This window comes from Mastomys coucha, unplaced genomic scaffold (genome assembly GCF_008632895.1).
Source record: "Mastomys coucha isolate ucsf_1 unplaced genomic scaffold, UCSF_Mcou_1 pScaffold20, whole genome shotgun sequence".
Lineage (NCBI taxonomy): Eukaryota > Metazoa > Chordata > Mammalia > Rodentia > Muridae > Mastomys > Mastomys coucha.
Window position 1 is genome coordinate 49,562,906 of NW_022196903.1, and position 27,513 is coordinate 49,590,418.

At 40.1% G+C, this 27,513-nt stretch overlaps 1 protein-coding gene across 1 annotated transcript in view; it reads left to right on the forward strand.

Annotated features, from left to right (window-relative positions):
• Plekha8 (pleckstrin homology domain containing A8) overlaps positions 1–27,513 on the forward strand; it is a 59,019-nt gene that overhangs the window by 12,703 nt on the left and 18,803 nt on the right. The window contains exons 2-10 of the mRNA XM_031381970.1: positions 12,014–12,130; positions 14,014–14,169; positions 15,359–15,483; positions 18,016–18,174; positions 19,042–19,082; positions 20,886–21,043; positions 22,868–23,024; positions 23,355–23,440; positions 26,967–27,025. Coding sequence (XP_031237830.1) covers positions 12,014–12,130; positions 14,014–14,169; positions 15,359–15,483; positions 18,016–18,174; positions 19,042–19,082; positions 20,886–21,043; positions 22,868–23,024; positions 23,355–23,440; positions 26,967–27,025 — 1,058 coding nt within the window. The remainder of the gene's footprint in view (positions 1–12,013; positions 12,131–14,013; positions 14,170–15,358; positions 15,484–18,015; positions 18,175–19,041; positions 19,083–20,885; positions 21,044–22,867; positions 23,025–23,354; positions 23,441–26,966; positions 27,026–27,513) is intronic.

A 27,513-nucleotide genomic window follows, 5' to 3' on the forward strand; every position in this document is an offset into this window, starting at 1 on the left:
CCAGGAGTATCTTCTCTTTAGGTGTGGCATGCTCTGATTAAACAATATCCAGATTTGCTCCCTTCTCCCTCGATGCCTTAAATCTTCTACCTCCTTTTCCCCTGTTATGTGATAGGCATGCTTAGGTCCCTTGTGGTGCCAAGATGGCTGCTAGCAGCTCCAAGCAAACATCCTTCAGGTCAAAGAAAACAAGATAGTCTCTAGTACTTTCTGTCTTTCCCTGGTCCTAGAGTAAGTTCCCAGAATGGTCATTGTACCAGTTGTTCATTCTGGAACTCAATGAGGATGGAGCATGTGAAACTACAGTTAGACCTGTATCACATACACATACCTGCACTGAAACTGGTCAGCTCCATCAAAATTATATGAGTGAAATATGGAGAAGAGTTTATAGCAATAGAAATATGCAGAGTGAATGATGAATTTCCAAGAAATGTCAAGTGTACTTTCTGCACATAATCTGGCATAATCCAGAATTACACAAAACACATAAAATTGCCATTTATATATTGTTTTCCCCTGAATGCCAACTCTGGTGATATCGGAGGGTTTGAGCTAAAAATCTAGAATTTCTTGATCATCCTTCCATGTATAGAGTTTGAAAACATGTCCCCTCCTTAACAGAGGAGCAAAAGGGGGTTTGGGGTTCGACAAGAAGATGAGTCAGTTGTCAGGCTAAGGAGCAGGGAATGGTACAGACCTTAGTTTCCACATCTTTTATTACCTTGAGTATCTCTCATTTTCAGGCTGTCTGCAGAATATCTTGAAACATGAAGTAGCTCAATTCTGTCTTCATCATCCATGCATCTTTTCTTGTCATCTTTGCTGAGCTGTAGTTCAGTTTGTCAGCATTAGGCATTAAAAAGAGCAGTGTGCCCAGCACTAATCAGACTCTCCACCACAGCATTTGAGCTCATCTAACGGGAATTGGCTTCTTAATGTGTCTTTTTAGACGTCTAGAACCTTGAGCTTCCAACAAAACTCTTTGTCACAGTTTCTGCAGTTTCATTTTAAAGAATGAAATGATGACATATTGAACTAACCTTGAATAAATATACCTCCCCTAGGTAAACACAACTTATAGTAAGAAAGGAGTTGCTTTAGTCAGGTCACCAGCTACTCTCAGATCTCTGCAGCTGGGCTGTGTGCGGAGGGGAAGACTTTCAGCATTTTAGGATCCCTGTAAAATAAAACTAGCTTAGTACATTCTTTTTTAATTTTAAGACACTTTTTTTGGTGTTTTGTTTTGTTTTGTGAGACACCATTTCTCTGTGTAGCCCTGGCTGTCCTGAAACTTACTCTGTAGGCCAGGCTGACCTCAAGCTCACAGAGATCCACCTGCTTGAGATTAAATCTTCACCACCAAGATTTTTTTTTTATTGGAAAATCTAGAATCACGCTATAATTAGTGTTTTGTCTCTGCTTCATTGGCAGACTTTTAAAAAATTCTGTGTTACATTAAAAATGGTCATGAAATTGATGTGATAATTTATTTTGGTGTCAGTTTGAGCCACGGGGGACTGATGTAGTGTACTGGCTGGTTTTATGTGTCAACTTGATACAAGCTGGAGTTATCACAGAAAAAGGAGCCTCCCTTGAGGAAATGACTCCATGAGATCCAGCTGTAAGGCATTTTCTCAATTAGTGATCAAGAGGAGAGGGCCCCTTGTGGGTACTACCATCCCTGAGCAAGCCAGGGGAAACAGGCGAATAAGGAACATCCCTCCATGGCCTCTGCATCAGCTCCTGCTTCCTGACCTGCTTGAGTTCCAGTCCTGGCTTCCTTTGGTGATGAACAGCAATGTGGAAGTGTAAGCTCAATAAACCCTTTCCTCCCCAACTTGCTTCATGGTCATGTTTGTACAGGAATAGAAACTCTGACTAAGACCTGTAGTTTAGATATGGAATGCTCCTCAAAGACCAGTGTTCTTAAATCTTTGTCCTCAGCCTCATACTGTTGACAAGTGGCAGAATCTTTATGAGGAGCCTAGAAAAAGAAAATGGAGTTACTGTGGACATATTCTTGAGTAGTTGGATGCTGGTCTCTCCCTGTCCTGCTTTTTGAGCATCTTGTACCACCAAGCACCATGGCACTCTTGGCCAGTACTGTTATGTACCACTTTACAACAGTCCAGAGGCAGTGGAGTCCCAGTGACCATGGCCTAAAACATCTGGTTAAATACTAAGACAAAAATCTTTCCTCCTTGTTAAGCTGATTTATCTTAAGATATGTCTTAGTTTGGGTTCCATTGCTATGAAAATACACCATGTGCAAGGCAACTCTTATAAAGGCTAGCGGCTTACAGTTTCAGAGGTTCAGTCCATTATCATCATGGCAGTAAGCATGGCAGCAAGCAGGCAGACATGGTGCTGGAGGAAGAGCTGAGAGTTCTACAGTCTCATCTGAAGGCAGCCAGGGAGAAATTGACTCTTCCACACTGGGCAGAACTTGAGCACTAGGAGCCCTCAAAGCCTGCCTACACAGTGACACACTTCCTCCTAATAGTACTTCCCATGAGCCAAGTATATGCACCACAAGATGCTTGTCACAGTAAATGACAGCTGAGGGCCTCAGGTTCTCAGACATTTGGGGAAATGCTCTGCATGGGACTAGGGTATTTTTTAGGTAAGATTAGAACTTGAATTAGTAGATATAAATAAAATGTTTCTCCAAACATCTTTGTAGGGCCTCATCTAGCTGGTTGAAGCCTCATAAAGGCTGAGTTAGAAGAAGTTCCTGCCTGATAGGAGTGAACAGGGTGGGACATTGACCTTCATTGAAACATACTCCACTGGCTGCAGCTTACCCACTGCAGAGCTTAGGATGAGCCAATTCTTTTTAGTAATTTATTTTGTATGTCAATATGTGACCCTGTTGCATGTTTTTCTTGGAGATTGCTAATGCAAGTAAGTCATAAACTTGATTAAATAGTTAGGTATGTCTTGAATGCCTTCTGTTACAAAAGTTCTGGGGTGTGGGGTGGGGTGGTGTCCACACAAGCCAGAGTGGCAGGAGTTGAGCTATTAGTGAAAAAGCTGTTCTATATCAGGATGGTTTTCTAGCAGCAGGGAGCCAAGGCTCGAGAGTTTAGGGACAATATAGGGAGGTGTGTTTTCTCTTTAGCTCTATTGTGTAAATGTGTGCCTTGGGATAAATAGAACAAATTGGCCTAGGTGGTTTCAAAGACTTCTTCCATTTTCACATTCAGAAAAACTGATTTTTTTTGGTCTTGGTAAGGGGAGGGGTAGCCTAAATAATGGAATACATAATCATATTTTTTAAAAGATTTATTTAATGTATATGATGAGTGTTATGTATGTGAGTACATTGTTGCTGTCTTCAGACACACCAGAAGAGGGAATCCTATGGGTGCTGGGAATTGAACTCAGGACCTCTGGAAGAGCGGTACTCTTAACCACTGAGCCATCTCTCCAGCCCCCACATAATCAGATTCTTTTACAAAGGTGCAGTGCATCATTAATGTCTGGTGCCAAGAGAGCAGTAGTGTACTCAGAAGAGTGATTGTGTTTACTAGGTTGCATTGTTGGTGGCCGTCAAGTTTGTGTTTCTGTAGAACTTGAATATGACATTAAGACATGTCCTCTTCCAACATAAACATATTCATGAATTCATCTCAACAAGTTTGCTAGGATTGTAGGCTGTGGCCATGGTAAGGCCATAGGCCTCCTTATAGTCAATAAAGGATCGTCCTTTCTAGGCAGAAGCATTCAGTTCAAAAAGTGTAGCAAGAGGAGTAGCTGTTTTAGTAGTTTTAGAAATGAATATTTATATTTGATGAGAGACAAGAATCTTATGGCAGGGTAATTCAGTTCAGGTGTCATTGGAGAGTAGATGTTGAAAATTAATGTTTGTCTAGTTTTACTTAAGGAAGCGAGAGATGTGTTTCTGACAGGTCTGTGTCTATAGATTGTAGAAAAGCAGAGCCTGGCAAATGGGAGGAACATCTCACCTGCCCTCCCAACTCCTTCCCTTGGATTTAGCACAGATCATTAAGCCTTCTCATAACAGAGTTTCCCTGGGGAAACAAAAGGCAGAGTGGCTTTAGGAAGTACAACATTCTCCCCAAACAGCAAATAAGTCAGTGTCATTTGGATATCAGTTGGTGTTTTACCCACAGTTTTTAGTATTTTTGTAATGCATGTGAATGGTTTTTTTGCCTGCATGTATGTTCCTGTCCCTTGCCTGGTGCCCATAAGAGGCCATAAGACAGCAGTGGATCCTCTGTGAGTGCAGAAACCAAACTGTGGACCTCTGCAAGAGCAGCAAGTGCTCCGTACCACTAAACCATCTCTCCAGCCCCTAATGACATGGTTTATACAATCCCCAAGGATCCACTGGTGTACACACACACACACACACACACACACACATGCTGGCTCAGTCCTTGAAGCTCTGTTCAAGTCCCCTCAACCTTCTCTGGATGCCTCAGCCATAATAGAGTTGCATGAGAGAAAGGTAAATGTACTTCAGAGCAGAAGAGTATTTATCTGAAGATACCTGCTGGGTTGTGTGTGTGTGTGTGTGTATGTGTGTGTTTCCAAATATAAGCAGAAATAGTTGTGGGGGCATTTTATGAGGAGATGAAACTTGATTCATAGCAAATCAGTTTGGTTTGCCTAGAATTGCAGGGCCTGTGAGAAGACTTAGTTAAGATGTCTGCTTCTACTGTATATTCTGTAGATACCTGTTGTACCTCAATTTTGGCATGATTAGAACTAACTCTTGAGAGTTTAAAGATTGCTGTGCATTGGTGAGCCAGTACTAAATGGTCAGAGAAATCTGATCTAAGAGTTCTATGCTTCTAGGCTCATTAGTCTGGACACTGCATGCTCTTTGCTGAGAGGTCACTGTGATCTTTACTACAGTTTCTAAGATCCTGATAATTAGACAAGGGAGATAGTTGTGTAACAATGATATTCATGACAACATAATTTGTCTTAGGAAAATTAAGACTCACAGATTACTAGAACTATGGGTTTTTAAAAATTATTCTATTTATTTGCATTCCAGTCATTGCCCCACTCCCATAGTTCCTCATCCCATTCCTCCTCCCCCTTGTCTCTGAGAGGGTGCTCCCCCTTCCCACCAGACCTCCCCCTCCCCTGGGCCTCGAATCTCTCAAGGATTAAGCATATCTTCTCCCACTGAGACCATACCAGGCAAACTTCTGCTACATGTGCCAGGGGCCTTGGTATGCGCCTGGTTGGTGGCTCAGTCTCTGGGAGCTCCTTAGGGTCTGGGTTAGTTGAGACTGTTGGTCTTCCTGTGGGGTCACTCACCCCTTCTGCTTCTTCAGTCCTTCCCCTAATTCAATCATAGGGGTCTCCAACTTCAGTCCAATGGTTGGGTGTAAGTATCTGCTTCTGTCTCAGTCATGCCAGGCTCCCATCTATAAGCACATCATAGCATCAATAATGGTGGCAGGCCTTGGTGCCCTCTGCCCCAGATGGATCCCAAGTTGGGCTGGTCACTGGGTCTCTTCTCCATTTTTTTGTTCCTGCAGTTCTTTTAGACAGGAACAATTATGGGTCAGAAATTTTGACTGTGGGTTACAAACCCAGTCCCTCTACTTGAGGCCCTGTTTATCTACTGAAGGTGGACTAAGGTCACCCCCAATTGAGTCCTGAGAGTCTCTCACCTCCCAGGTCTCTGGTACTTTCTAGAGAGTCCCACCTACCTCTCACCCCCAAGGCTGCTTATTTCCATTCATTCTCCTGGCCCTCTGGGCTTCTTTCCTGCTGCCCCGCCTCCACTTTCCTGGTCCTGTTCTTTTTCTCTTCCCCTCCCTTCTCCCACCCAGGTCCCTCCCTCCTTCTGCCTTTCATGATGATTTTCTTGTAGTATTGAAGAATCTTCATTTGGACCTTTCTGTTTGTTACACTTTTTGCAGTCTGTGGGTTGTATCCTAGGTATTCTGTATGTTTTGGTTAGTATCCACTTATCAGTGAGTACATACCAAGCATGTCCTTTTAGGTCTGAATTACCTCACTCAGGATGATATTTTCTAGTTCCATCCATTTGCCTGCAAAATTATTCCATTTTGTAAATGTACCACATTTTCTGTATTCATTCCTCTGTTGAGGAACATCTGGGTTATTTCCAGCTTCTGGCTACTATAAATAAGACTTCTATGAACATGGTGGAGCATGTGTCCTTGTGGTATGGTGGGGCATCTTTTGGGTATATGCCCAAGAGTGGTATAGCTGGGTCTTTAGGTAGAACTATTTCCAATTTTCTATGGAACCACCAAATTGATTTTCAGAGTGGTTGTACCAGCTTGCAATCCCACCAGCAAAGGAAGAGTGTTCCTCTTTCTCCACATCCTCACCAGCATGTGCTGTCACTTGAGTTTTTGATCTTAGCCATTCTGATTGGTTTAAGGTGGAATCTCAGGGTCATTTTGGTTTGCATTTCTCTGGTGACTAAGGATTTTGAACATTTCTTTAAGTGCTTCTTGGCCATTAGAGATTCTTCTGTTGTGAATTCTCTGTTTAGCTCTGTACCCTGTTTTTTAGTTGGGTTATTTGGTTTTTTGGAGGTTAACTTGAGTTCTTTATATATTTTGGATATTAGCCCTCTGTCAGATGTAGGGTTAATGAAGATTTTTTTCCTAGTCTGTAGGTTGCTAATTTGTCCTGTTGATGATGTCTTTTGCCTTACAGAAGCTTTTCAGTTTCTTGAGGTCCCATTTATTAATTGTTGATCTTAGAACCTAAGCCATTGGTGTTCTGTTGAGGAAATTTCCCCCCTGTGCCAATGAGTTCGAGGCTCTTTCCTACTTTCTCTTCTATTCAGTTGTATGTGTATGTGGTTTTATGTGGAGGTCCTTGATCCACTTGGACTTGTGCTTTGTGGAAGGTGACAAATATGTCTTTATTTTCATTTTTCTACATATAGACAGCCAGTTAGGCCAGTACCATTTATTGAAGATGCTTTCTTTTTTCCATTGTATGTTTTTGACTTCTTTGTCAAAGATCAAGTGTCCATTTGTATGTGGGTTTACTTCTCAGTCTTTGATTCTATTCCATTGATTGACCTGTCTGTCTCTGTACCAATACCATGTGTTTTTTATCACTATTGCTTTGTAGTATAGCTTGAGGTCAGGGATGGTGATCCCTCAGAAGCTCTTTTATTGTTGAGAACTGTTTTGGTTATTGTCTTAGGGTTTTACTGCTGTGAACAGATACCATGACCAAGGCAACTCTTATAAGGACAACATTTAGTTAGGACTGGCTTAGAGGTTCAGAAGTTCAGCCCATTATCATCAACTAGTGAACATGGCATCATCCAGGCAGGCGTGGTGCAAGAGAAGCTGAAAGTTCTACATCTTCATCTGAAGGCTGCTAACAGAATACTGGCTTTCAGGCAGCGAGGATGAGGGTCTTAAAGCCCACACCTACAGTGACATACCTACTCCAACAGGGCCACACCTTCTAATAGTGCCACTCCCTGGGCTGAGCATATACAAAACACACAGCTATCCTGGTTTTTTGTTTTTCCATATAAAGTTGAAAATTGCTCTTTACATGACTGTAAAGAATTGTATTGGAATTTTGATGGGAATTGCATTGAATCTGTAGATTGCTTTTGGTAAGATGGCCATTTTCACTATGTTAATCCTGCCAATCCATGAGCATGGGAGATCTTTTCATATTCTGAGGGCTTCTTTGATTTCTTTTCTCAGGGATTTGAGTTCTTGTCATACAGATTGCTTGATATATACACTTGTTTGATAAGAGTTACACCAAGATATTTTATACTATTCATGGCTATTGTGAAAGCTGTTGTTTCTCTAATTTCTTTCTCAGCCTGTTTGTCATTGTATAAAGGAAGGGTACTGTTTTTTTTTTTTTTGAGTTAATTTTATATCCTGCCACTTTGCTGAAGTTTTGTATCAGCTGTAGGAGTTCTCTGGTGTAATTTTGATGATTGCTTATGTATGCTATTAAATCATCTGCAAATAGTGTTATTTAAATGATTTCTTCCTTTCTAGTTTGTAACCCTTTGATCTCCTCTTGTCTAATTGCTCTGGCTAGTACTTCATGTACTATATTGAATAGATAGGAAGAGAATGGGCAACCTTGTCTTGTCCCAGAATTTAGTAGGATTGCTTCTAGTTTCACTCTATTTAATTTGATGTTGGCTGTTGGTTGTATATACTGCTTTTATTATGTTTAGGTATGGGCCATGAATTCCTTATCTCTCCCAAGACTTTTAACATGAAGAAGTGTTGGAGTGTGTGGAAGGCCTTTTCATCATGTAATGGGATGATCATGTGACTTTTTTCCTTGAATTTGTTTATATAGTGTATTATGTTGATCAATTTCTGTATATTGAATCATCCCTGCATCCCTGGGATGAAGCCTACTTGATCCTGGTGAATGACAGTTTTGATGTTCTTAGATTTGATTTGTAAGAAATTTATTGAGTATTTTTGCATTGATATTTATAAGCAAAATTGAAGTTCTCTTTCTTTGTTGGGTCTTTGTGTGGTTTAGGTATCAAAGTAAATGACTATTTTTATTTCCTTAGGGGTTATGGAATAACCCCTAAGTTTAGATAGTTTACCTGATCTTGATTTAACTTTGGTACATGGTATCTGTCTAGAAAATCATCCATTTCATCTAGATTTCCCAGTTTTGTATAGACTTTTGTAGTTGGTTCTTAAGATTTTTTTTTTCCTCAGTTTTTGTTATGTCTCCCTTTTCATTTCTGATTTTGTTAATTTGGATACTATTTCTGTGTTCCTTATTTACTTTAGTTGGTTAAGGATGTGTCTATCTTGTTGATTTTTCTCAGAGAACCAGCTCTTGGTTTTGATGATTCTTTATATAGTTCTCTTTGTTTCTAACTGGTTGATTTCAGCCCTGAGTTTGATTATTTCCTGCCATCTACACCTCTTGGGTGTGTTTGCTTCTTTCTATTCTAGAGCTTTTGGGTATGCTGTTAAGTTGCTTGCATGGGAGCTCTCCAATTTCTTTATGAAAGCAATTAGTGCTATGAATTTTCCTTCAATATTGCTTTCATTGTGTCCCATAAGTTTGGGTATGATATGTCTTCATTTTCATTGAATTCTATAAAGTCTTTGATTTTTTTCTTTATTTCTTCCCTGACAAAGTTATCATTGAGCAGATAATTGTTCAGTTTCCATGAGCATGTGATCTTTCTGTTGTTTTTGTTGTTATTGAAGTCTAACCTTAGTCTGTGGTAATCTGATAGAATGCATGGAATTATTTCAATCTTATTGTGTCTCTTGATGCTTGTTTCGTGTCTGATCATATGATCAGTTTTGGAGAAGGTTCCATGAAGTGCTGAGAAGAAGGTATATTCTCTTGTTTGGGGGTGAAGTATTCTGTAGATATCTGTTAAATCCATTTGGTTAATTACTTCTGTTGGTTTCACTGTGTCTCTGCTTAGTTTCTTTTTCAGTGACCTGTCCTTTGGTGAGAGTGAGGTGTTGAAGTTGCCCACTATTATTATGTGAGGCTCAATGTGTGTTTTGAGCTTTAGTAAAGTTTCTTTTACGAATGTTGATTGCCCTTGCATTTGGGGCATAGATGTTCAGAATTGAGAGTTCATCTTGGTGGATTTTTTCCTTTGATGAATATAAAATATCCTTCTCCATCTCATTTGATAACTTTAGGTTGAAAGTCTATTTTATTGGATACTAGAATGGTAACTCCAGCTTGTTTCTTGGGACCATTTGCTGGGAAAGCTTTTTTCAGCTTTTTACTCTGAGGTAGTGTCTGTCTTTTTCACTAAAGTGTGTTTCTTATATGCAGCAAAATGCAGGATCCTGTTTATGTATCCAGTCTGTTAGTTAGCCTGTGTCTTTCTATTGGGGAATTGAGTCAATTGATGGTGAGTGATATTAAAGACAGATGATTGTTAGTTCCTGTTATTTTTATTGCTGGAGGTGGTATTATGTGTGTATGATTCTCTTCCTTTGGGTTTGTTGTGAAATGTTTAATTTCTTGTGTTTTCTTGGGTATAGTTACCCTCCTTATCTTGGAGATTTTCTTCTAGTACCCTCTGTAGGGCTGGATTAGTAGAAGGATATTGTTTAAATTTGGTTTTGTCTTGAAATATCTTGGTTTCTCCATCTGTGGTGATTGAGTGTTTTGTTGGGTATAGTAGCCTGGACTGGCATTTGTGTTCTCTTAGGGTCTGGATGACATATGTCCAGGAACTTCTGGCTTTTAGAGTCTCTCTTGAGAAGTCTGGATAATTCTGGTAGGCCTGCCTTTATAAGTCATTTGGCCTTTTTCTCTTACAGCTTTTAATTTTTTCTTTGTTTTGTACATTTAGTAATTTGATTATTATTTGACAAGAACATTTTCTTTTCTGGTCCAATCTATTTAGTGTTCTGTAGGCTTCTTTGTACATTTATAGTCATCTCTTTCTTTAGGTTAGGGAAGTTTTCTTCTATGATTTTGTTGAAGATTTTTTCTGGCCCATTGAACTGGTATTCTTTACTCTCTTCTATTCTTGTTATTCTTAGGTTTGATCTTTTCATTTTGTTCTGAATTTCCTAGATATTTTGGGTTAAGAGTTTTTTACACTCTGTATTTTCTTTGACTGTTGTGTCAATATTTTCTGTGATATCTTCTATGCCTGAGATTCTCTCTTCTATCTCTCGTTTTCTGTTGGTGATGCTTGCATCTGTAGCTCCTGATCTCTTTCCTAAGTTGTCCATCTCCAGGGTTGCCTCCCTTTGTATTTTCTTTATTGTTTCTAATTCCATTTTTAGTTCTTGGACTGTTTTGTTTAATTCCTTCACCTCCTTAATTGTATTTTTCTGTATTTCTTTAAGGGATTTATTTGTTTCTTCTTTAAGGGCTTCTACCTGTCTGCCTGTGTTTTCCTGTATTTTATTTAGTGAGTTCTTTATATCCTTCTTAAAGGCCACCTATCATTTTCATGAGATGGGATTTTAGGTCATTATTTTGCTTTTCAGACATGTTAGGGTATCCAGGGTTTGCTGTGGTGGAAGAACTGAGTTCTGATGGTGTCAAATCGCACTGGATTCTGTCGATTATGATCTTGTGCTTGCCTCTGGCCATCTCGTTATCTCTTGTGTCAACTGGCCTGGTTATGGCCTGGGTGTCTTTGGAGGCAGGTAGAGCTCTGTGACCTGGCTTAGAGCAGGTCCCCTTGGAGCCAGGCAGTGCTATCTCTGGTTAGATTGGCCCTTTTGTGTCTCTGGTTAGAGCAGCCTCCTGTGTTCCTGGTTACTGTGGACTTCCTGTATCCCTAGTTACTAAGGAGCTCCTGGGAGGCAGACAGGCTCTACAGTGTGGGAGGGTATCTGCTGGTCTGGCCCTGGTAGAGATGGGGACCAGAAGGAAGGTGGAGCTTGGCAGGGCGGGTAGATCCCATGTTAGCTGGGCTCTGTAGGCAAGACTCTAACCTGTATCTCTGGTTACTTCAGACCTCCACAGGGGCATGCAGGCTATAGAATATGGGCAGGTATCGGTAGATGATACTGTATTTAAGGGGGAAATGGAAATAAAAATCTAGGAGGCTGGAGAGATGGCTCTGCTCTTCCAGAGGTCCTGAGTTCAATACCCGTGCAACCACATGATGGCTCACAACCATCTGTAATGGGATCTGATGCCCTCTTCTGGTGTGTCTGAAGACAGTTATAGTATACTTACATACATAAAATAAATAAATAATTTAAAAAACAGAAAGAAAAATAAAAATCTATGTAAGTCCTATTGCGTATCACCATCACTTCCTTACTTCTGAACCTTCCCAGCTGCTAAATCTCATGTGACTAAAATATATGCCTCTTGGACTGTTTGCTTCTAATTTTACAAAACTATAACCAAATGTACAAGTCTTTTCTAACCTGCTTCCTTCTTAGAAGCAATGAAAAGGTCCTTGCATCTGAGACTTGGTACCCTACATTATTAGATTGTATTTCTGTGCCTGCATTGGCACCTTGCGCACAAGCAGTAACCGTGCCGGCTTTTCCTCTGCTCTTAGGTTGGCAGCCTCGATGGTTCCTTCTCTGTGGGGGAATACTGTCCTATTACGATTCTCCTGAAGATGCCTGGAAGGGTTGCAAAGGGAGCATCCAGATGGCGGTCTGCGAGATTCAAGGTGAGTGACCAGGCAACTTGGAACCTTCAGTTTTCTTTGTATCTCCCTAGAAGAATGAAAAAGTACTGGCCCCTGAATGCCTTTCTCTGCTGCTTCTGCAAGACACACCAGTTGTTCTTGAAAGTGGAGAGATATAAAGACAGTTGTTCTTGAAAGAAAGCCTTTGGAAAAAAACCTAAAACTCCAGCCAGCTCTTTCAGGATGGGTTAAGAACTGGTCAGAATAATGGGAACATCTTCACTCTCAGGCTATGCTCATTTCTTGCCTGCTTACCTGGGGCCAGTGACTGTATGTGAGCCTTCAGTAATTTTACTGTAACATCAAATGCCTGTGTGTTTAAATCAGGATAGACATACATACCTATCATCCCACCACCACCTTCTAATCAAAATAAGAAGATACCTGCAGGGACAACAAATAGCCTTTACTTCTTGGCTTAGAATCTTGAGATGGCACAATGTGTGGCTTAAGAGAGTACTGTTAGATGGGAATTTGGGGAGAGTGAAGAAGAATATATTTTGCTAGCTTCTTCTCTGAAAGAGTTCTAAGGAAATACCCACACACCCACACTGAGTGCTTAAGGGAAGAAGAAAGGGGCAAATGTGTTCTTGATTGTTTCCCAATAACTTCAAGGAAATAGAGTATTCCCTTGCTCACTAGCAGCTATGTTAGTCTGTATTCTGTTGCCACAATAAAGTACCTGAGGCTGGATGGTGTATAAAGAAAATAATTTTCTTTAGCTAACAATATTGGAATGTGAGAGTGTAAATAAAAGAGGGCTAATTCTGGTTAGGGCACACTGGGTGAATCATACTGTGGTATATGGTATCGTGATGATTATAGGGAAGGGAGGTATCACATAGAAAGTCTGAGAAACCTGGGAGGAGCCTTTGTTCCTGTGTAATGACCCCCCACAAATACTAATCAGAATCTGTGAGAACTGCATAATTACTGCCAAACAGTGGCCTCCAATGACTTCCAACTAACCTGCCCTCTTAAAAGTCCTGTGCTACCTGATGGCAAGCCTACATCTTCTACTGCCTACTGGAACCATCTCCACACACCAGCCTGGGGTTAGAATAACATACTTTCTATATTCATGAGGGCAAAGAGAGACTCCTCCATCCTGATAACAAGATTCAGTTGGATGATTGGGCGGGGGATGTATGTGTGTGTGTTGGGAGGGTGGAGGAGGGGAGTAGACAGTGGCTGCAAGGTCTTGACTGGTGCCTTGAAGTCAATTACTCTTTTTTTTTTTTTTGACAAGATTTCTTTATTATGTGGTTCTAATTGGCCTGGAACTCACTTTGTGGACCAGCTAGCCTCTACCTCCTGAGTGTTAGGATTAAAGGTGTGTGCCACTATAACCCTGCAAGGCTTCCCTTCTTAATCAGCAAAGATGTCTAGAACAGATAAATGAACAGAACTTAGTGTCATTAGAAGAGTTGGTGAGAGGACTGGCCCTTCTCTCTGAAGCTTTCAGGAGGCTAGGAGAGATAGTTCAATGGTTAAAAGTACTTGCTACCCAGTAGTGGGGACTGGAATTTAGATGCCAACACCCACGTAATCACAAGCTAGGCATTTTGCACACTCCTGTAATCCCAGGTCTGAGGAGGATAGTGACAGGAGAATCTCTGGGATTCGTGGCTTTTACCTTAGCAGTGAGAACACTCTCGGGCTCAGAAGGAGTAGTTGGAGAGTGATAGAAGAGAGTAGCTGACCTCCTCTGGCCTGGGTATACACGGACATATGCACCCCCACATGCATGTGCACACAGAAGCACATAGGTACATAAATAACAAATCATAACAAAACCAAACAAGAAGCTGGGTGGTGCTGCCCAGATGGTTGTTACCAAGTCTGACCTTCTTTCTTGCCCCAAGTTCATTCTGTAGATAACACGCGCATGGACCTCATCATCCCCGGGGAACAGTATTTCTACTTAAAAGCCAGAAGTGTGGCAGAGAGACAGCGGTGGCTGGTGGCTCTGGGATCTGCCAAGGCCTGCCTGACAGATAGTAGGACTCAGAAGGAAAAAGGCAAGTATTGATGGTCCCCTTGTCTGAGAACCTTGGAAACTACCCACTGCTATTTCTGGGTTCCCTTACCCAGCTTCTTGTATCATTGAAATGCTACGTATATAAGTAGAATTGACCCAGGGTTCCTACCTAATTACAATTTTGCTTTTTTGGTGTGGTAGAAAACATGATAACTTTGGAGCCAGATACACCTAGGTTAAATGATGCATGGGTACTTCATTTTCACTGACTGTACAGTTCTGCCACAAGTCACTTAATTTTTCTGATCTTTGTTCACCTCATCTTTGAAAAAGTGATAGTATCTGCCTTGGAAGGTGACAACATGAAATGGTATCACAAAGTTTGACAAGAGTAGGTCCAGAGAAGCCTAGGGATCAGGGTGTTCTGTGCAGTGTGTACCTGCTTCCCCCGTCTCCCTTCAGGTAAGCGATAGTTAATTGCAGGTTGCTGCTGCTAAGTGCTCAGTGACATCATTTGTTCCTCTGAGCACCACAGTGGACCTCCTCCTTTGCCTTGGAGTAAGAGTATTGAGGCTTACTTCCTGGCCCCTAATTGCTCCTATCACAGTTTTATGAGCCTATATGTACACCTGAGAGATTGGCTGCACTGAGGGAGCCTTTCATGTGACAGAGAAGCTCCTAACTCTTGAAGTAGACCCAATAAAATGCCCCCTTCCTTAGTTGTGTTGGTGCTAAATCAGGAAAAAATTCTTGAAGCTGTTGGCTGACTCAGAGCAGGTGATGTGTGGCATTCTCATGGAAAGGAAATAGAAGTGACAGCAATTGTTACTGATCCCTCAGCGCCAAGGTGGCTGCAGAGCCTTGCTGGTGATGGCTATATGCCATTAACCCCAACAGACACATGTGAACTAGTGCTCAGACAGAACACTATTCCTAGGAGCACATCACTAGGACCCCATATTACAGAGAGGCGACTCAGACAGTTCTCAGGAGAGGGGATCCCACAGACTCTTTTCTTTCTGAACCTGTGATTATTGTCTATGTTGTCTGAAGACCTAGCTGGGCTAGGCCCTCTTTGCAGTTCTGTTCCTCTGATACCGCACCTATCACCTGTGAAACTCATACTGTAAACCTCACTTGAGGCACCAATTATACCACCTCTGTGCATCGTACTAACTAGGAAATGGCTGTCCCTTCTGGTAACTACTTTGCCTTTGTTGTTAATTTAGAATTTGCAGAAAACACTGAAAACTTGAAAACCAAAATGTCGGAGCTAAGGCTGTACTGTGACCTCCTTGTTCAACAAGTAGATAAAACAAAAGAAGTGGCCACAGCTGGTGTCACTGACTCTGAGGTAAAGTATTGTTTTGGTGACGTTACTGATATTATACACAAAGGTAGTGTCAGATTGCCTACGGGCATTTATTCTCCAGTAATTGCTAGCTTGGACTCTGTTCTTTAGAAGAACGTGGCAGAGTTCAGCACACAACTGCATGCATTGATGTACTTGGAAGCACACACTTTTTCACCCTTGAAGGAATTTCGGGTTAATCTATAGCATTTGGGATTTTTAGCTTTAGTGCTAAGAAAAAAGAAAAAAAGACATTACTAAAATATGTTTCTTCCCAGTCAGCATCACTTTTTAAACAGATAGTCTTACCTGTCTAAGTGAACTGCTTCCTGTGTGTGATTTCTAAGGTGTCAGCGTGCTGTCTGTCAGTGCTGTTCTGTTGCTCTTGGTAAGACTGACAGGCAGAGTTGTACTCTGTCACAGTTAATGTGCCCTGAAACAGCACATGCTTTCAGAGGTGAGGACAGGACTCCACCTTGCTTTCAGGTGATGGTTCACCACCGCCAGCAAGGGTCGTGACTTTTGTCTTGTCTTGTCCATCCATCCATCCATCCATCTGCCCTTCCTTCCTTCCTTCCTTCCTTCCTTCCTTCACTCCGTCCTTCCTTCCTTCCTTCACTCCTTCCTTCTTTCCTTTCTTCCCTCCCTCCCTTTTTTCCTTCCTTCCTTCTTTCCTCCCTTTTTCCTTCCTTCCCTCCCTCCTTCCCTCCCTCCTTCCCTTTCCTTCCTTCCTTCCTTCCTTCCTTCCTTCCTTCCTTCCTTCCTTCCTTCCTTTTTCCTTGAGATAGGCTTTCACTATGTAGTCCAGACAGGTTTGAAACTCCACATTCCTAGTGAAGCTTCCTGAGTGCTGGGCTTGTAGACATGTGTCCTGTGCCCAGCTAAGGACTAGCAGCGTTAGCCTTTATTAGTTAGTAAGACTGCCATTTGTTCATCCTAGACCACCAGAAAGAGATGTTAGTCTGTGTGTGAAATCACTTGCACTGACTGATAGGTCTGCAGTGCTCTCAGAGCAGCTGTGATCTGCAGCCTGAGGAATTCAGATGGTATGTATACAGAAGAGTGCTAACTCATTATCTCGAGCATTAGAACACCATGGTACTAATACTGCTTTGAAGTCTTGTTGATAAAACTGGTTTAATTCACTTTCATTCACTTCCTTTGGCTTCATAAGCTGTCTGTTGTGGGTAGGATACTGTGTTTGTGGAGAAGGGAGAAGCATAAAAGCCATTTCATCCCTTTTCTTGCAAGGTCTATAGTCTAGAGCAAGGACCACCAATCCACAATACCTCTGTGTCCCTAGTCTCTGGGAACAGTTTGAATGTCAGGATTGAGGAAGGTATCATTGTTGTATAGTGTTTAGAAGCCAGGGGTGCTGCTAAGCATTTACAATGAGCAGGAGAACTGTGCCTCACTCCTGCATCACTCCTGCATACGGACAAACTGACCGACCAACTGACCAACCAGCTGTCTTAGTCATTGTACTATTGTGGTAAAGAGATACCATGACCAGAGCCATGCTTGAAAGCTTGTAAATGCTGTTAAATTAAGCATTTAATTGGGGGCTTGCTTATAGTTTCAGAGGTTTAGTCCATTATCATCATGACAGGGATCACGGCGGCTTGCAGGCTGATATGCAGAAGTAGCTGAAAGTTCTACATATGGATTCACAGGTATCAGGAAGGAAGAGACACTGGGCCTGGGTTGGGCTTTGAAAGTTCAAAGCCTACCCCCAGTGACATATCTACTCCAATAAGGCCACACTTCCTAATCCCTCTCAAGTAGTGCTACTCTCTGATGACTAAGCATTCAAATATAAGAGCATATGGGACCATTCGTATTCAAACACTGCACAAACATGCACACACATACTTACCAACCCAAAGTCTCGGTGGTGCCAAGGTAGAAGCCTGATCTAGACAGATGGAAAATCCTAGACACAGCAGTCTGTAATTGAAGAAAATGCTCACAGTGAGAGCCTTGGGAACTTGGTAACTAATACAGATTGCAATCACAGCAATCTGGGACCTTTATTAGAAAACATGTCATCTCCTTGATCCCTAGTCAAGAGTGGAACTTCAGAAATTTCATTAACAACTTACTAATATCAACCTCCAGAAGAAAAATACCCAGAAAACTAAACTACCTTAAAAGACAAAAGAACCTACTAGGTGTTTAAGTGAATTTTGGTTACCTCAAGCCCTTCAGTCATCCACACTGAGAGCAAATAATGCACAGTGCCTGCATCTGTGCCCAGCACCTAACATGGTGCTGGACTGGAGTCCAGAGGCAAAAGAAGCTGCCATTAGCTAGAACAGCGGGCGGATAAATTGTCAGAACAGCAAAGTGTGTAGGAAAATGGATAGCTTGGACTAACTGGTTTTTGTTGTTTATCACTGATATGCATATTTATCCAGCAACATGCTGGCTGGGTACATTAGCACTGTTTGTGAATATAAACCTCTTAGGATGTACCTCCACTGAGTTTTTCATTCTGGAGCAAGACAAAATATTTTTTTTCCTGTTGTTATATAGGAGGGAATTGATGTGGGAACTTTGCTGAAATCGACCTGCAACACTTTCCTGAAGACCTTGGAAGAATGCATGCAGATTGCAAATGCAGCCTTTACCTCTGAACTGCTCTACCATACACCCCCAGGGTCCCCTCAGCTAGCGGTGCTGAAGTCCAGCAAGGTAACTCTCCAGCAGCCCTGTGGCAAAGTTTAAGGATATACACTGTCATGCCTACTACTGTTTGAGTCCACTGTTTGTGTTTGCCTTTGGTCCCCTGTCTAGTTGGGTATTTTAACAGTTTGACCCCATACAGTTTTCTACTATAACCTCTTCTCTCTAATCTCAAAGTCTTGCCTAGATTAGTGCTGTTCTACCCAGTCACAGACAGCCTGACCCTTCCATTAGCCAAGAATAATGAGTGTAAATTGGATTTTATCTAAACATTTTGATCATTTCTTCATGGCCTGTAAGCTAAGCCCAAACTTTGTAGCCTCTTCCTGGATCAGCTGCTTCCTCCCCTACAGTGCCTACCCTGAACGTGCCATTGTATGGCATCTTCCAGTGCTGAACACGCTGTCTCTGCTTCTCTCCTAGGTCAGCCCTGGTCATCTTCCCTTAGTCTTCTCTCAGTGCCTAGGTTGGGCTAAGAGGACCTCCTCTCGTACACTCCCTGTTTCAGCTCTAACTTCTACTGAAGTTGGCTTAAGGGCAGAAATTCTGTCTGTAATGCTTACCTTCATGTCTTTAGTGTTAGATGCAATACTGCAGCATAATTTGCTATCTGTTAATGCTGAATACAGCTAACAAATTATAAAGAAAGCTAGTTATTAGGAATTTGGCTATGGTAATGAGATCTTTCAAAACCCCATCTTCCTTTCCTAATAAATTTGGGTGCACCTTTATTGGAAGAGACCTAGGATTCTTTCCCTGAAGAGGGCAATATATATTCTGTCTCTAATGACCACTTTCTTATGTGATGATATTCTAAATAACACTCTATTTAGGGTCTAACATAAACTTTCATTTCTTTGTTTTTTCTTTTTAAAGATGAAACATCCTATCATACCAATTCATAATTCATTGGAAAGGTATAGTAACTCTTATTTTTATTCTTTCTAAAAGTTAGAAATGATTGGTTCCTTGTTTTTAAAAAAGGAATGATATAGTGATGGTGGTTTGAGATGGTATCAGAAGCAAATGACCTGATTCCTTTTGTGAAACGCTGAACCACAAGTGGATTTGGCAGAAATGGGCAGATGTGGCTATTTCCCTAGGAAATGAGTCTTGCCATCATATCTATTAACTTAATCTGTCTAGAGTTGCTGAAGCTTAGAACTTCTCTTGAGGAAGAGCTGAATGTTGATTTCAATGTGCTTTTCCCCAGGAAAAGTAGTGTTGTTTCTCTGTCTTATTTAGAGATGAAATCTTAGTAGCTCATAAGCCAAAAGATGACTAGGTAGCAAAATATAAACTAATACCATTCCTCTAAATGGTTCTTTGATTTAAAAAAAATGTATACACAACTGCAAGCTTATGTAGCTCAGCTTATGTATGCAATGCTCACCTAGCATGTGTGTGCCCTTGAGTGTGACCTGAGTGTCACCAAGAATGGAAAGTCTTCCTGTCTCACTGTTGTCAAGGTCTTTATTCATAAAATAAAAAATAAAATAAAATTGTACAGGCACTTCTGTGAATTGACACAGTACAGATTATCCTTTTAAATTAACAGCCCATCTTTTATTTGCTGTGTATGTGTATGTATTTGTATTTTGATTCCTTATTACAAAGATTGTCCTCAATTTTGGTCATTTTCTCTTTTTTAAATGTTTTTACGAGAAACATTTTTATAAATTTCTATTTCTTTTAAGACAGGCTTTATCAAAATGTTTACATTTTGAGTTGTAGGTTTGAAATGTATATTTTCTTTGACTGGAATCATTATGTACCTTGGGTGCTACTCTATTCCTGCTTTAAATTGACTTATAATAAGGCATTACATCCTATTACTAGACTCAGCTGTTTCATTTAAATGTTAAACAGCTTTTTTCTGCTGCCCTAATGTGTGCTCAGTCCCTTGGGATATGCTGTGATCCCTCACACACACACCCTCCCCTCCCCCCCCCCCACCCTTGTGTGCCTTTCTCTGAGAGTCCTGCTGATAGGAGAATTCTCTGCTGGCTACAGCATGTCACTTCAGACAATTAACTGCTAAGCAAACATGTTTAAGTGGCCATGAGTCATTAGGAAAAGCCTCCTAGAGAGAAGCTGAAAAAAGTCAAATAAGTGTTAAATGTGGCACCTGGAGAAAGGCTGTTGTAAACCAAAGCTGTCTTGAGTATTTCCTGATGCTGGTGGAAAGCCAGGAGATTGGGTCACCACAGGGTACAGGAAAAGCCACTAACACTCCTGTAATTATTACTTTTTTAAGAGGGTCTTAATCTACAGCCTAGGTTAACCTAGGATGATGGCAGACTTTTCGCCTCAGCCCCCCACCCCCAAGTAAGGGGATTGCAGAAATGAGCCCTCAAACACCCAACTTCAGTAGTTTGCTTACTATATTTGTCTTGGTGTCTGTGGGAAATGGAAAGGTTTGCCTTTGTTTTAAAAAAAAAAAAAAATCTGCCTTTAATCAGTAGTTGTGGTAGTTGTGGATCCTCCTATCCCTTAGAGCAACACTTCTCAACTCCCATTTGGTCACATATCAGATATCCACATTAGGATTCATAACAGTAGCAAAATTATAGTCATGAATTAGCAACAAGATAATTTTACTTTTGGTGTTACCACAACATGAGGAATTGTATTAAAGGGTCACAACATTAAAAAAGTTGAGAAACACTTTCTGGGCAGCCTGTGGCAAATTACATTTTCTTTTAAATAATTTGTTTTAGGCCCATGGAATTAAACAGTTGTGAAAATGGATCACTAAGTATAGAAGTAAATGGTGATGAAGAAATCCTAGTGAAAACCAAGAGTTCCTTATATGTGAAGTCTGCAGAGGTGGATGGCAGCATCTCCAGTGAAGAAAACACAGACGATAATGTGACAGGTAACATCAAAAGAAAGTCTGCTCGCTGTATTGAATAATAGATTTAGGGTCTGCCTAACACACAGGATGGACACAGATATTGCTTAGCCTCCAAGCAGTATGCTGCGGATCTTCTCAGGGAGCTTGCTACTGCAGGTCACATAACTGCCCAGCATCTGTTACCCCATCTAACACTATGTGTAAATAAAATACAGTATTCTGGTGCTGATGCTCATGGCTGCACTTTAGTGGGTGTAAGTGGTTCATTGACTCCCATAATACCTCAGTATCTTTTGAACCCAGACTGCAATGTCAGACTTGGTGTGTAACATTAGAGCAGCTAAGTTTTTCAATCTCCTGGTTTCTAGTGAGGCCTGAGGATGTCACAGTTTACCAACCACCAAACTTCTGTGTGTTTATCAAGCCAAATCTCAGGTAATACCTGTGTAGTTGAGAATTCTGTCCTTTCAAATTTACTAATTGCACTGGCACTAATCACAAAGTCCTGTCTTCATACTGGCCAGATTAACTATAATAGCACTTATAGTTGTGTTATAACTGCTTACTAAATGATTTTAAATCACAGTACTTAACTGAAATAAGAAAATTTCTTTCTTCATCAGGTGTCTTAAAAGATTCTGTGATTTTCTAGTCAACTCATTTTTGGTTTTTTGAATATGTTATTCCTAGAAGCTGTTAGATGTTGATCTAAGAAAAGCAACACACAGCCCTTTAAAGTCTGATTTCTTGATTAAAGATTCCCTATAGAAATCTGTGGTCACAGACCAATCAGATTTAAGGTAAAAGCCTTTGAACAGGGTTCTTTATGATAGGACTGTCAGTTCTCATGGGTTGTATTTATACTAAGTTGCCCAAACACTGATTAGTAAATAGTATGATTGTTCTAAGGGAATAGTTTGCTTTCTACAACCATGTGGTTTGGGTTAGCCAATCAATAAATAACATTGCTTTAATGTTCTTTTCTACTTGAAAGTGTCTATGCTATGTGACCTAGATAAGCACTGAACTCATAAGCATCACTGTAATTCACATCTAATTGAAGCCTGTCTGCACACATACTCTGTCCATGAACGTGTATCTCACCCTTCTTCTCCAGCATAACTGTCTGGAGCCTTCGTAAACTGCTGAATTGGCAACAAAAGCCATATAGATGTGAAAACCATGACAGTAAATAAAGGCATTTGTTTCTGGTGTGAGTCTTGAAGCAAGACAAACACCTAAGCCCATGCATACTGGGTAGCAAGTTTGTGCTACCCTGTACTGGCAGGAACAGCTGGAAAAGCACTACAAGTCTTGATTTAGGATTGACAAGTAAATTTTAGCAAAGTAGACCAATCTATAAACACAGACTATGCGGACAACAAGGACTGACCATTCATAGGAAAAAGAACTCAGAAACCACTAAATGTTCCTTACATTACTATAACTGATACCATAAGGTCCTTAAAATCAGGTTTCCAGGGCCAGCAAGGTAGCTCAGTAGGTTAAAGCACTTGCCACTAAGCCTGATGATCCAAGTTGGATCTCTAAAATGCGTTTAGTGGAAGGAGAGAACCAACTCCTGCAAGTTGTTCTCTGACTATACACATGGAAAATATATGAGTAAATATAAAAACAATACATGGTTTTGAAGAGTACTGAATGATAGTGGAGTAATTGTGATATGCACTGATGAGTGAAAACAAGGTATACATGTGTTCTTTCGAGGCACGAGTGTGTACAACACTTCCTGTTCTGTGTTTTAGAAATCTTCACTAATGAGTATGTATTCATTTTTATACTAACTCTGTAAGAACTTAGTGATAGGCATCACTTCCTTTGTAGTCCAGGGTGAGATAATGAAGGAAGATGGAGAGGAAAACCTGGAGAGTCATGACAAGGATCTGGCACAGCCTGGATCAAACTCGGTTTGCTTGCCAGAATCTCCCTGGGAAGACAATGAAGAAGTTATTCCAACTTTCTTCAGTACTATGAATACCAGGTATTTTGGGCCCTTTAAACTCCCTGGCAGTTTGACACTAGTTTCCTTTTTTAGGAATCAGTTTGTGATGGCATATTCTAAGAAATAGAGACTACCAAGTACCTAGCATTTACCAGGTGGAGGGAATGAGAATGGCTTGGGTTATAAGGGTGCATTATCTCTGGAGAATTATGTTAATAGACTGTTTCATAATAGAAAAATAATGTCTGGGGCTACTCAAGAAACCATGCAAAGTGGTTTTCCCTAAAAAGCTGTTTCTGTGACATCTCTGAACTGCAGAATGCTGATGTGGTTTTATTCTTCCATTCTCAATATCACCAAATTATTCAGCTTTAGTGACATTGAACTTCTGGAAGACAGTGGCATTCCCACAGAAGCATTCTTAGCATCTTGCTATGCGGTGGTTCCAGTACTAGGTAAGATTGCTTACACTTGCCTTACATCCATTAGTTTCTAGACTTTGTTCACCCGATAAGTAATCTGTATTGTGTACAGTAAGTTGACTCTTCTTAGCTTCCTCTTGACATCACATGCCACACAGTGAAAGCTGTCCAACTTCAATGCATTTCCCCATTCCATTTCTAATTGATTGAGGTATAGACTCTAGAGTGGAATAATGAAAATAGGGAATTCTGCTTTCTAGAAAATAAACATGCAAGCAAATGTGCAGGTAGTTCAGGAACAGGAACTGTCATACTGTGGGGAAATATCTTACTAAGGATTTTTTTCAAAGATAAATACATTTACATATGTATATATACATACACATGTTAAATTTTTAGTATAAAGTCAGTAATATTGTTAATGTATTGATATTTACTGTATGATCTACAAAAATGTCCTTGTTTCTCATGTGTATGAGTATGTGTGTTTACATGTCTGAGTGGGTGTTCCATGAACATATATGTACAGGCCAGAGGTTGATGTCGGGGGTCTTCCTCCATTACTCTCCACTTTATTTACAGGGATCCTCTGTCTGATTCTCTGCCTCCCTATGCAGGGATGATAGGTGGATTCCACAACATCCTCGCTTTGACCTGGGTTCTGGGGACCTGAACTCTTCTTCACACTTGTGCAGCAAGTGCTCCATACACTGAGCCATTTCCCAAACCCTGTTCATGTCTTAAGTATAACTTGCGTCTAGAACTTAAGTGTTGTGATTGTCAATTTTGATAAATGCACCTACCTATGTATTCTACGTCTCTATCAAAATAGAGAACACTTTGATCACCCTGGGACATTCCCTGTGCCAGTTGGTTCACCATCCACCGTGAAGCCTGATTCTTGTCACCATAGTTTAGTTTTTCCTTGTCTATGTCAATGGAATCCTCTTGTACCTGGCATTTCTCAGTAAGCATACCTAGAGATTTATCTTTGTGGCATGTGTTTCTTGTTCTCTCATGTTTCTGGGACAAGAACTCCTGGTGTTACTGAGCAGCATGGCTTTGTGACAGCCTGCAGGAATGTCTCTGTCACATATGTGCAGTTGCACTCACAGTTGTATGCTGGGTTCTCTTTGCTTCACCTCTTCACATTCGCTGCTGTAGGTAGTTGGGATTAGGCCTTTCTCATATGCAGTGGCCCTCGTTGTAGCTTTAATTTGCATTTACTAGCTACCATGATGTTAAGTATATAATCATACAGTTCTTGGCCACTGCAATATTTTTTGTTGTATGTCTCTCCAAATCTAGCCCAGGTTTAAAGTTGATTATTTTTCTTTTTATTACTTGGTGCTATTACTAAAGATGCACCTGTTACTGAATTTTGAAAATTCTTTAAATATTCCAAATAAAATCCCATTATTGACGTACATCACAGATATCTTCCTTCAGACTCTCGCTTTCCTATTTATATTTTTCTTTTTATAAATCTGTTTTTTGAAAAGTAAATTTCACATGTTGACAAACTTGACTTTTGTGTTACTGTTTTTAGTTGTCCTAAAGTTACTTTTAATCAAGGGCCATAAAAATACTCTCATGTTTTTTCTAGATTTTTAATTTTACATTTATTGTGCGTGTATACCTGTGTGTGTGCATGCGCACATGTACATTAAGTGCATGTGTACACAGGCTAGAGGACAATCTTTGGTGGTCTGCCTTATGCCACCCCTCTCCTTTTTTTTGAGATAAAGTCTCTTACTGGCCTGTAGCTAATCATGTAGGCTAGGTTGGTTGGCCACAGGGCCCCAAGGATCTTCCTGTGTCTTCCTCCCAGTGTCTCTCCCATTTTTGGAGACTGTCAGCCTGAGACAGCATGCCTGAGGCCCCTCCTCCATCCATGGGTGCTAGGGATTGAATTCAGGTGCTCACACGTGTTGGGCAAGGACTTTAGAGACTGAGCTATCTCCTCAGCCATAGTCCATGCTAGAATTACTTCATGCATGCATTGTGATGTTGGGATTGAGGGTCATTTTGTGTTAATCACAGTCTAGTTATTTAAGGACCATTTGTCAAGAAAAACAACCACCAGTATTTCTCCTCTTTTTTTGCTCTGACCATCTGCCCCAGAACCTTCAGGCCTATAAATGGGTCTCTTTTCTGGCCAGTGATTTGTTTGTATTTCCTTAGTATCTTAAGACTCCCAGTTTTGTTCCTTATCATTATTCTTTTGGAAATTCTAGGTCCTTTGAAGATCTGTGTAACTTTAGTTTTAAATTTCCTATTAAAGGGCCATTGGGATTTTGATTAAAGTTGCATACATTGAATTTGTAAGCCAATCTGGGGAAAATTAGTGTCTTTTACAACATTATCACTCCTAGTCCATGAGTATGATATATTTGTATGTTGTATATTTGATGCATATATTTTTATATACGTGGGTATATAAAATATATAAATGGATATGAGTATACATTTACTTTAATCATTTTAATCTTCTCTAAACAATGTTATATATAATGGTGTTTTATTAGGAATAGATTTTGGACTTTATGGGTTTGATATATTTACCTATGTAGCATTACTATATGTAGATACATTGATTGTTGTATGCTGGTAGTTGTTATTATAGTCATGAATCAGATAATTTTATTAAGTGCTTTTTCTGCAGCTATTGAAATTTGTGTTTCTCTGATAATTACCTATATAATGAGCTATGTTCTTTACATTCATTCACTTCTGTTTTTCTGTGTTTTTACGTTCTTCCTTATTTTATGTTTTCTTTTTTCCTTTTTTAGTCTCACTTCCTGGCTTAGAGCCAGTGAAACTATTGTTCTTTAGCAAACTTTTATTTTCTATTTGGGGTTCTTTTTAGTTGCATCATTTGCTACCTTTCTTTTTTTAAAAGATCAATCGAATACTTTTTAGAATTTATTATTTTTTCTCTTCTGTTTTTATGCTATGCTTTAAAAGTAAAATTTATGTTTAGTAAATATAAATAATTAAAATTATAAGGTTAGATCTAACTAAATTAAAGTTAGTAGTATAGTCAAACCATATGTAATATAAGTTTATAGAAGATACATTAGTATCTTACATAGCAGCATATCTAAAATGTCATAAACATGGAGTCAGGTTAGAGAGCCATTAATGAGATTTTCTGCACTTTTCTCTTTGGTGCTAAGTCTTTAAAAATTGATAGATATTTTAAGCTTACAATTCATTTCAGTTTGGGCTTTTTAATGTTTAAAGTACTAAACAGTCACGTATCTCTAGCTGCCACACTGGGCAGTGTACCATCCTAAGGACTTTGAAATGGGCACTCTAAATTGATGAGAGGTGCTTTCATCGACCTGCTGTGTAGGACCTCATCACAGTGACACATCTCAAAGCAGCAAGATAGAAAGCTGATGACCAAGTCCAGAAGTCAGAGTAATGTTGGGAAAAATATTTTCTAAATGTGTTATTATGACAAAAATATTTTCTAGTATAATAATATTTATGTTTCCTAAATTTAAAAAAAAAAACCCTTTTTCAAAATTATTTTTGATCCTTTTTTTTTCAGACAAACTTGGTCCCACAGTGTTTGCTCCTGTTAAGATGGATCTTGTTGGAAATATTAAGGTGAATATGCTCACTTATCTCTGTAGAAACTTGTCTATAAAGGAATGGTTTTTACTCCTTTTGTGTTTGACAAGAATAAATCAAAAATGGAGGGGGGTCATTCACACTGGGAAATTTCAGTAGAGGAGTAACTGATATGTGGTAGAGGCAAGCCTTTAGTAGGCTGACCACGGGATCAGCATGGGGAGTCATTTCAGCAATGAGTGTATGCATTTTGGGGTTAAACAATAATAAGAAAACACCTTTTCCAAAAATGTGTTGGCTGGCAATAGCTATCATTTGTCTGGAACACAAAAGGCCAACTTGCTGGTACAGCTAGCTGTGGGCCATCAACAACAGGCAATCTGAGCCTCCTTCCTAGAAAAGTGAAAGTTGTGTATATTACATCCAACACTTGTGGACTAAGTCTCTTTTTTTTTCTTTTTTTAAAGATATTTTCTTTATTTACATGTAAATTTCTCCTTTCCCAGTTTCCCCTCCAAAAGACA